The following is a 9686-nucleotide window of genomic DNA, read 5'->3' as shown; positions in this document are numbered from 1 at the left end:
TCGACCCTGTTATTTGACCAAATAGTGAAATTTTTGGGACAAAAATGGTTATTTTTTAAGTGCTTTCTAGGGCACATCTGGAAGGGTTAGGGGGTTGGAAAGATATGGATAGCGTAGAGAGACTCTCTAACTTTAAGATGGCGGTAAAAAAATTTAAATAACGGAAGTAGTTCTCAAGATACAGGGTGTTTTTCACACAATGTTTTAAAATATTTTTGAAAAATGTCAATTTTCAAACGGAATTTTCGGACCCTTCTGGAAGGGCTGAAAGATTGAAAGGGTATGCATCGTATAGAGAAACTCTTGAACTTTAATATGGCGGTGACAAATTCTAAAAAAGTCAATTAGTTCACAAGATACAGAGTGTTTTGCACAACATGTTTTCAATTTTTTTGAAAAATGCCAATTTTTGAAAGGGGATATATTAAATGCACTTTAGTTAAAATACAATCCACTTGAACAGCCGCACTTAAGTTTTCATACTTTGCACTAAGAAATTCATATTATGCACTATAGATTGTATAACTTATATTTTAATACAATGCACTTATATATTCAGGTTTAAGCTTAAATTTGCTTTGAATCAACTTTTTAAATTGAAACTTTATAATAGGGATGTTGACTGTATTCAAATAAAAAGATAATTTTTACACAAAATGATAGTTTCTATTATGGAATTACTGAAAATCACCATATTTTGCCTTATTTTTACGTAATTTATTAAATATTATAAATATAAAATACAACAAAATCACTCTCAAGTCACGTGACCGCGAACACCAATCAGAGTGCATGACGTCACTTGTTGGACTCGTTGAGGTACTTGCTTGAACACAGACCTCGTGCATGCTCGTGCATGCTTTCTTTAAGCGTTCTTCATTGTTTGGTTAAATTCTACATATCTAATTCTGTGTAATTTGCTCGAGATTCGCTTGTTGCTGTCTTTGAAAACGTTTGAAAGAACATTTTTTATAATGGAAAGTAGGTTTATTAAAGCAAATAGTTCAAATTTGGCGAGAATTGACTGTTTTACAGTGGCCAATTTCGCCAGATGGAATATGTGACGAATTTGTAATAGAAATCAAATGCCCGACACGAGCAGATACATATAAGAATTATGTAAGACATGGAAAACTAACAAAAAAATATTATGCACAAGTGCAACTGCAAATGTTTTTGTCTGGCAAGAAAAAATGTTATTTGTGTGTTGCTGACAGTAACTTTGAAACTACCAAAGAAGTAGATATTATTTGTGTTAATGTGGGCATAGAATATATTCACAATACACTAATAATGCTTTCAGGATTTTATTTAAAAACAGCTTTATTTAAAGACATAATGAGTCTTGTAAATTAATTAAGGCACATGTGATTATAATTACTTCATTGAGTACCCTTAATAGAATATTATTAATACAAGCATGAGGCTTTAAAATATATGTTTTTCTGGAATGCTTGTGTGTTTGCTTATTGTATTGATTAAGCAATAGCATCTTTCTGGTACTCCAATGTAGAACCTTCGCTTTTTCTTAATTTTCCTCATTGTATTATGAATATTTTGCTCCATCTCTTGTTGAATCATTTCTTCATTTAGACCACTACTTCCTGAAGAAGCTTTCACTTGTAAAGGGATAATCTTGCAGAAGAGGAGTCTGAGTGAGTCACAGACACAGTTGATTGTGTACATAATGATACATCACTATCTGACTGTTCTTCATTGGTACTGACATATAGCTTTCTAGAGTCTGTGTGCTTTTACTTCTGAATTTATGAATTTATGAACAAGTATCCATTTGTATTGATTTGTCTGTTGATATTGGCTTACACTCTGCTAGTTGAAGTACATCTGTTTTGCCCTTTTAAGCAAATAAATAAAATACTGTATTTAGAATCAACTAGTAATAACTGTATAGATACATGCCTGAGCTTGGACCTGGTTGAACCTCAGCCATGGAAATACTTTGTGCAGAGTGTGCTTGTTCTATTTCCCTTTCACAATCGGCTATTGCTTCCAATCTTTGTCTTTTAACTGCTAATGTTCGTGTTGTTTCATTCCCTGCTCGGCTTCACATCATATGGTGAAATGCAACAGTAACCTCTGTTTTACAACATGTGGCGTCACAGCGATTGATAGAAGGGGCCGGCTAAGAGTACGGCACGTACTTAATACTGCAAGTTTTATAAGTGCAAAGTATTAATTTCATAGTGGAAAGCATTTTATTCAAGTGGAATTCATTTTTCAAAGTGCAAATATTTATTTTTAACTTCAGTTCTGTATTTTTAAGTGCAAACATTAATTATAAGTGCATTTAATGAATTGACAAGTTAAAAATCGAAAAAATAAAGTTCGTTTAATTACATGCCTTTTTGAAAGGCATTTTAGGGCACTTCCCAAAGGGCTCGAAGATCGAAAGTGTATGCATCGTGTAGAGAGTCTTTCAAACTTTAAAATAGCGGTGACAAACTTTAAAAAAGTCAATTAGTTCGCGGTATACAAGATCTTTTCCACACTATGTTTTTAATTTTTTTGAAAAATGCCAATTTTTAACGGGCATTTTAGGGCACTTTCAAATGGGTTCAAAGTAGGGAAACTTTTGTGCTTTAAAATTGCGTATGTATTGTAAAACAAGTCTCTTAAATTATAATGTGACGCCGAGAAATTCAGAGAAAGGGAATTAATTCAACAGATACAAAGCATTTTCCACTCCATGTTTTCATATTTTCGTAAAAATGCCAATTTCTAAAACACATTTTAAGGTACTTCCAAAGGATTTAGAAGGTGAAATGAGTATGTATCTTATATATAGTTTCTTGAGCTAAGAGAGGGAAATGAAAAACGAGAAGAAAGTGAATTAATTTTCGACATACTCGTATAACAACATAAATATATTTATATAACGAAGACGATAACTAATATACGTGTAGTATAGCTTTACATTAGGTATTCTCGTATAAGTACTTTCATTTATCTTTATTCGCAAGTTGTAAAGAGTCCCTTTAAAAATTAGCTACATTACCTGCATTAACGATACCAATAAAAAACCTGAAAACGTCAAATTAAAAAGATAGGCAGAAGTATTTGTTTCAGTTACGTTTATTAGAAAAATAACATGGTGCACTTTTGCGAATACAATATGTTACAATTTTTATTTAAGGTGTTGACAATACTTTTACCTCAAGTTTTTAGGTACGATTTTAACCATGCAATTTAAATCAATTTCCATCGACAAGCGTAACTAAAATTTGAGTGCGCATTTAATATAAAAAATGCGCTCTCATCAATCAATTTCAACTCGAGATGCACGCATTGCGCCTCGAACGGGACAACCAGCGAGTATGGAAGGCAAGTCCGTTTCGGGCGATAATTATTCGGTTGTTTAGAGATATTCTATTTGTTAATTTACACGCATTTAGTCCAAATAACGCGACGCATCGATCGCTTATCGAGCGGCGCGATGCTCGAAAGCAAACTCATTATCCCGGCGCGCCATACGCATGTTGCGCGCCGTGAACTTGAACTCGCCGCACGCCGCAAGGTCATATGGAGATCTCACGAGATCTTCTCAGCTTTTCACGACACAGCATCCGAGCAACACGCCTGGCGTTAGCGCAGGCACATTGCACACGCAGTAGATGCAGCGACTCCGGCGAGTTTGAAAATTCTTGTCCTCGTCGCCGTTTGTTGATTCTTGGCCGTGTTGTTTCTCCCGCAGTGTTGCACGCAGAACGATCTCGTAGACTGTCCGCTAATAACAAAGCATCGGATCGCTGTGAACAGATAAACCGAGTTATTTCATATTTCAACAAACGAGCTCGTTGTTCCATCATATATAATTAGCCTATAGCCATAACATAAATTATGATGTTAACTTTTTTATAGGAAACGCACCTCTGAGATTCATATTTTCACAGCGACTATGATTGAAGGATCACCTGAGACGAATGGCGTTTTATTGGGGAATTAATATGAAGATCACAAAGAGGCCGGTGTTGTCGAAATTTCGACTATTTGGATAGTCGGCTAACACATTCGCTGAAGCGTACCTGTTCAATAAATAATAATTAATAAAAATATTTCGGAGTTAATCAAGTGTGCTCGCCAAAATGGGCGTGCACCGCCCAACTTGAGATTAATGATCCGATTAAAATTTTAATCAACGTTTTTATTTTATACAGGTCGAATGCTCTCGATGAATTGTGTGCGATGCTCTTAACTCACCTCGAAAATCGTCGATGCCTGAACGTGGGACATGTCGGTCGAACCTCTCGATGACTTGTTGAGTGGAGATCGGTAGCTGATTTACGCGCATCTTCCTCTCCTCAGTGCACGAACACATCTAGTTATAGCCCTCGTTACCCTCATTCATGACGTCTTAATAGTGGCAAATTATATGGGACAACCCCCAACGGATCAGGTCACGGGTACCAATGTTTTCTAAACCTTTACGAAGATTCAAGTTTCCGTAGAACATTGATTTCTAAATCACTTTACATATTGATCAACTGCCTTTTGAAAAATCTTTTATTAAGCCGTCTGGATGAAAGGTGCCAGCAAAATAATGGGACTCTGAAAAGATCCTAAAACTTATGTAAACATTTGTACATACCTTGTTGGCATCAAGCACTACCCAGGGTCCTTGTGCCATGTGCCTTTTGGGCCTGCATGAAGTACATGAAGAGTGGCCGGCTCCGACTCATTAGTATGCGTTTGTAAATGCATACGCGCAGTGCCATTGGAACAAGCCATCGGCAGAGGCGAAGATCGAGAGAGTTGAAAACTCGAGCCTGACGTTTCATTATTTCTTGTTGACGGATTGGTTTGTGGAACTTGTTTAGCATACGCGCGCGTTTGGAGTCGGCGTATTTACGTACCGTTTATGCGCGGCACACTCGAAACCACACTTCTCGCTCGCTGGACACGACTGCCACGAGCGAGAGCAGGATGGCTAGTATGTAAAGGAACTTGTTTGTAAAGTCCATTTAAATTTTAAAAACGTAATTTCGTCCATCGAAATTCCGTGATTTGTTAAAGCCGAAAGTCATCCCATTTATCCATCTCTCGCCGCAAGAGAGAAAATGTTAAACTCGACGCGCGAGGGATTTAACAGCCGCCCGAAACATCCGCCAGTCCGGCTGGCAATTCCACAACCGAATTAATTTAAATTGCGGCCCCGCATTTAATTATAAACATACATATATTTATGTTGAATGCAAAGTTGGACATTTTATGCTCTCGCATGTTTCGTGCTCGGCTTGCCGACCCCAACAAAGCCGACATTTGTCGGTTTTTCGGACTTGCGAAGAGAAAAATGCTGATGACGGCTACTTAACGCGCCTCAGCGCATCAACATTTTCCAAAATCCTGGCAATGCCAGCTATGTTCACGCATCGTACGTATCATTAACGGATGCTGGGCGCTGGACACTGGAGCCCTTTCGCAGCATTTGTGAGCACATTTATTTTTTGTAAATTAGGTCCGATTTATTTGAACTCACGACGTATCTGCCCGACCGAAAAACGCATAGTGGGCCGCTCCAAGCTACGGCCAGTATACTGGAGGGAGTCCATCTGGTGATTTGTCATGTCAGTGTCGCAATGATTGATGTTGTTGGCCAGCCGACATTAGCATATTGAAAGGTTTTGATTCATGTCTGGTGGATCCCGTTGTTTTAAAATAGCAACCGGCAACGAGCTCCGAGTCGATACCAAAGAGTTGAGCGCTTAGTAACGAATGCGTGCGAGGACCAGTTGAAAAATTACAAACCATTGTTGTGCGTCACCCGAACCGCAAACCAACAAAAACGTGGTGCGTACCAAACGGGTATGCTCTGGTAGAACGCTCGAGAATCGTATATAAACGAAATTACTTCCTGTAACATCGCGGGCCCCACAATCGTACGCGGTGCACATAAAAACTTTAATATATTTCTACATATCTATCTAATCCAATTTATCAATAAGAATAAGATTGGCCGTTGCGATAGCCGCATCTGATTAACTGCGCCCATCGCTATAATAAATTGTTCGTCTAAAAAGAAGCAAACGTTTATTTATTTCACCAATCACGTACATAAAATTAAAATTAAACAATTACAATTATTGAATAAATTTAAGGATAAAATAAGAAGTTAACGGTGGAATGCATTAAATTACGGCAATTAGCGGTGTGAATGGCAAATGGCACTTACATAAAACATGTCTGAGTGTAAATTGGAAACCATGGCCATTGTCGCCACTACTCGGCCGGTATTGGCAGGCATGGATTTCCAATAATTTGATCTGCGATGCGGCTGGCTTCACGGAGACCGCTGAGGAAAGCTCCATGCACGGTGGCTGGGTAATTCCGGATAGTGTGTTCGCCAGCGAAAAACACACGAGCTGGGCCACAGGGTGCTACCGTCGGAGTTGCAGGATTTGGCGGAATCACGGGAGACGCCAAGAGATCGTAGTCACTTCCAGAACTTCCTACTGCTACAAAACTGTAAGAACCACGGGACCAAGGATCGGCTCTCCAGCGAGTGACTACAGTTTCCTTCGGTTGTGGGACACCCGACTGCCCAAAAATCCCACGTAATACAGCAATACATCTGTAGAAAGTATGAATGCATTAAGGTCACGATTTCGGTAATAAAATACTGATAATAATATACCTTCCAACGATAACATCATCGGTTACATTTTCCATGATAGCAGCTGCTTCTCCAGCAACAAGAGCCAAAAGTACTGGTGCCTTGTAAAGATTCCAGAAAAGAAACAGTTCCCCGCGACTTGCAGTGGTGCTCCCAACATGACCGAATAAATTTGCTTGCGGATTCCAGAAAATTCGCTCAAAACACAAAACTACTTTGTTGAGATTTCCAAAACCTAAACGTTGTATTGCTGAAGTCTTCCAATCCGGTAAAGGTGGTGAAAAGTGGACGGTATTATCCTGGATGCTCGAAGATGCAGCAGCCAACTTTAGCACACCAAGAGGAAGGGTGCACAAAACAACGTCCGCTAAAAAAATAACGATCCAAAACTCAGCGCACAGAATATAAATCGCCATTATCAAATTCATTATAAGGACAAACCGTGAACGTAAATAATAACTTTAATGTGAAACAATAAAGATATTTGTTGCCTTAATATTTACAATTGACTGCGCAGCGATTCACCTTCGTTATTCCAAGCATCCAAGGAATTCGTAGTGGGATCTCACATGCGTTGCCAACGCCATGGTGAAAAATATCGAATGTTTGAACAAAGTTGAAACTAGTTGTTTCTATGTCCTTCGGATAACGCGCGCAGTTCCCATTCGTTCCGACTCAAATAATATTCTAATTGGCTTGGTGCGCCATGCATATATATATATATATTTTTACCAATATTATGATAAGGAACACCAATCGTGAAAGTGACCGTAACGGGGCGGATCGACCGTCTGTCTAACAAGCATATTGTTTCGACGCTCGACAATAAAAGCAAACAACAACCAACACCAGAGAGTCGTTTGCACGACGTCGAAGACGCGCTAAGTGTTTATTTATAACTTCCTGCGCAAATATACCGCAACAAACTGTTAGCGATGGTGCGAGGGCCTGAGAGAAGACGCTCCGCAGCCTGAACATTGAACAAGACATGCTTGTCGAATTTTAACGTCGTGAGTCTAATTAAAACCCACTTATGAATAATTAATTACAGGAAGACATGGCTTTTAATAACAGCCTTTGCACTAAATAAACAAACAATAGCGCATGGCACGGCGCGATGCAAACAAGATAAAGCTGACGTGCGGAGAAGCAAGGGAAACCAGCTCGGTTCCATAATAGATGCCATGATTTGTTAGAAAAGCAGAAAGATCGCGTGATATCTAGGAATTTCGACTACCACTAGAAGCTAGTTGCGCTTGCGTGTGATAGATATTCAAATATGAGCAATTACCGTGATACGTGTTGAGGACCTGAGTATTCTTGGAGTTGTAGACTGTAACTTCGACCCCGCGTTGATTATACTCCACCTTCTTCACAGCAGCGTTCAATTTAATATCCAACCCTTCAGCCAAGGCCACTGGTACACAGGAATAACCATTTCTTACTGAAACAAAAACAACGAACATAATATTAATTGTTTTGACCCAAATGATGTCATTAATCCCTAGTCGACCATCCTTTGTTAATGTTGAATGGTCGCCATAAATGATGCAACAGAAAAGCATGCAACACTTTGACCTGACACCGATTTGTATTAAACAAACACACGCATAATCAGATAAGGTCGACTAATGCTCGTAATAGTGATAATATTTTATAAAACGGTGCGCGCCAGCGTCTACGAAGACAGGCTGACGTCGAAAAAATGAAAAGTAAACCTATCGGCAATTAATCTAAATTGATGCGGACGAACACATATCCAATAATAGATTCACCGCTTCTTCGTTCCGCTGCTACGCAAGACCAACCGGTGTCCAGCAGTATATAAGAACAAAGTAACATGGCTTCTACTTTGTCCTGGAACCGGTGCTGATGCAGGTCTGCCGCACTGTCCGCTAGTCAATGATTACACATTAAGCAACCATGTTAGGAAGTCAATAAAGTTTATTACCATACGTCGATAAATCTAGGCTACTCTCCGCGGTAAGTAAATATTGTTGGACGCATGTCTGCGAAGCGGGTCTCCGCGTCGGCTCCGACGGGCGTATGCCAATCGTTTGATGGCTGCGCCGAGTGTATACTTACCGAGCCCAATTGCAAACTGCCAACATCGAGCGCGAATGCTGTTAAATCATTGTTTTGCAAGTAAAACGAGTCTTTATAATAATGCGCAAGTTCCCTTCGGCCTGAGTGGGTTCGACGCATGCATATTGAATATGGTGTGTGCGCACACCAAGGTACATGAAGAAGATGCGTGCATCATCGTCGTGCATGGATTGGCTGCGCGTGAGAGTTAATGAGGGGTTGGACCATTCGGGGCCCAAAAGTTTGTCCGATGAAATGTTAATAGTTCATGGCATCGGAGCCATTATTTTAATTGGGGATTGGTAATTACAACGTCTGGCTGGGACGAAGGTAATTGCACCTTAAACAAACACACGAACGCAAGCAAACAAGCGGTCGACGAGAAAATCGAGTGGCCGAAAACCAATGATCGAGACGCGCCACGCCATGCTACGGAAAATAACAATCCTGGCGCTCGTGTCCATCCGACGCAGGCACAAATCTGTCAGTGCTCATAAAAGCCGATCGCTTATAAATAGTCGCCTCAATCGCCGTGGCTCGGATCGGTTTTATCCGCCCATTTACACAGCTCATCGTTCATCGTTCGCATGATCTTGCTGCCTCCTTAGTCAGTTTGAATTCTGGAGCTAATGATGCGGTTCTGGCAAACTGAAAAGTAACATCAGCAGATCCATGGTTTGGAAAATATAGAAAACTGCAATACTGCACTTCTGTTACGTACAGCAGCAATATTCGTCCAATGATATTTTCTTGTATTAGAAATTTATTTTCATTGAGATATTATGTACATGACCGTAGGATTTTTATGGAGCTATATTGCAATGTGATAATTTCGTATAATAACGTTATACATTCCATCGTATTTTCATTTTTTCCAACAAGACGCAGCATAAAGAAAATGTTATTCCCATATAGTAATATATTGTCACATAACGTTAGCAATACTCCGATGGTAAATGCCAACGAACGCTGA

General features: G+C 39.5%; 1 protein-coding gene and 1 long non-coding RNA gene across 2 annotated transcripts in view; both read right to left on the bottom strand.

Annotated features, from left to right (window-relative positions):
• Nucleotides 1-1291: 1291 nt before the first annotated feature.
• On the bottom strand, nt 1292-2113 carry LOC135790312 (uncharacterized). The gene is made up of 2 exons (XR_010547729.1): nt 1921-2113; nt 1292-1855 (listed from the first exon to the last, which is right to left on the bottom strand). It is a non-coding gene; the product is annotated as an uncharacterized lncRNA (long non-coding RNA).
• Nucleotides 2114-6019: 3906 nt separating this feature from the next.
• Nucleotides 6020-9686, bottom strand: part of Su(var)3-3 (lysine-specific histone demethylase Su(var)3-3) — a 146371-nt gene continuing 142704 nt past the window's right edge. The window contains exons 4-6 of the mRNA XM_065300812.1: nt 7920-8072; nt 6650-6995; nt 6020-6586 (exon numbers count right to left, since the gene is read on the bottom strand). Coding sequence (XP_065156884.1) covers nt 6235-6586; nt 6650-6995; nt 7920-8072 — 851 coding nt within the window. The 3' untranslated portion in view covers nt 6020-6234. The remainder of the gene's footprint in view (nt 6587-6649; nt 6996-7919; nt 8073-9686) is intronic.

This window comes from Atheta coriaria, unplaced genomic scaffold (assembly GCF_025399875.1).
Source record: "Atheta coriaria isolate IRGN ID8LTWV9N9 unplaced genomic scaffold, Caltech_Dcor_3.1 hic_scaffold_4_pilon, whole genome shotgun sequence".
NCBI classification, from domain to species: domain Eukaryota; kingdom Metazoa; phylum Arthropoda; class Insecta; order Coleoptera; family Staphylinidae; genus Dalotia; species Dalotia coriaria.
The sequence above is the reverse complement of the archived record's forward strand: the minus strand, read 5'-3'. Positions and strand labels throughout refer to the sequence as shown.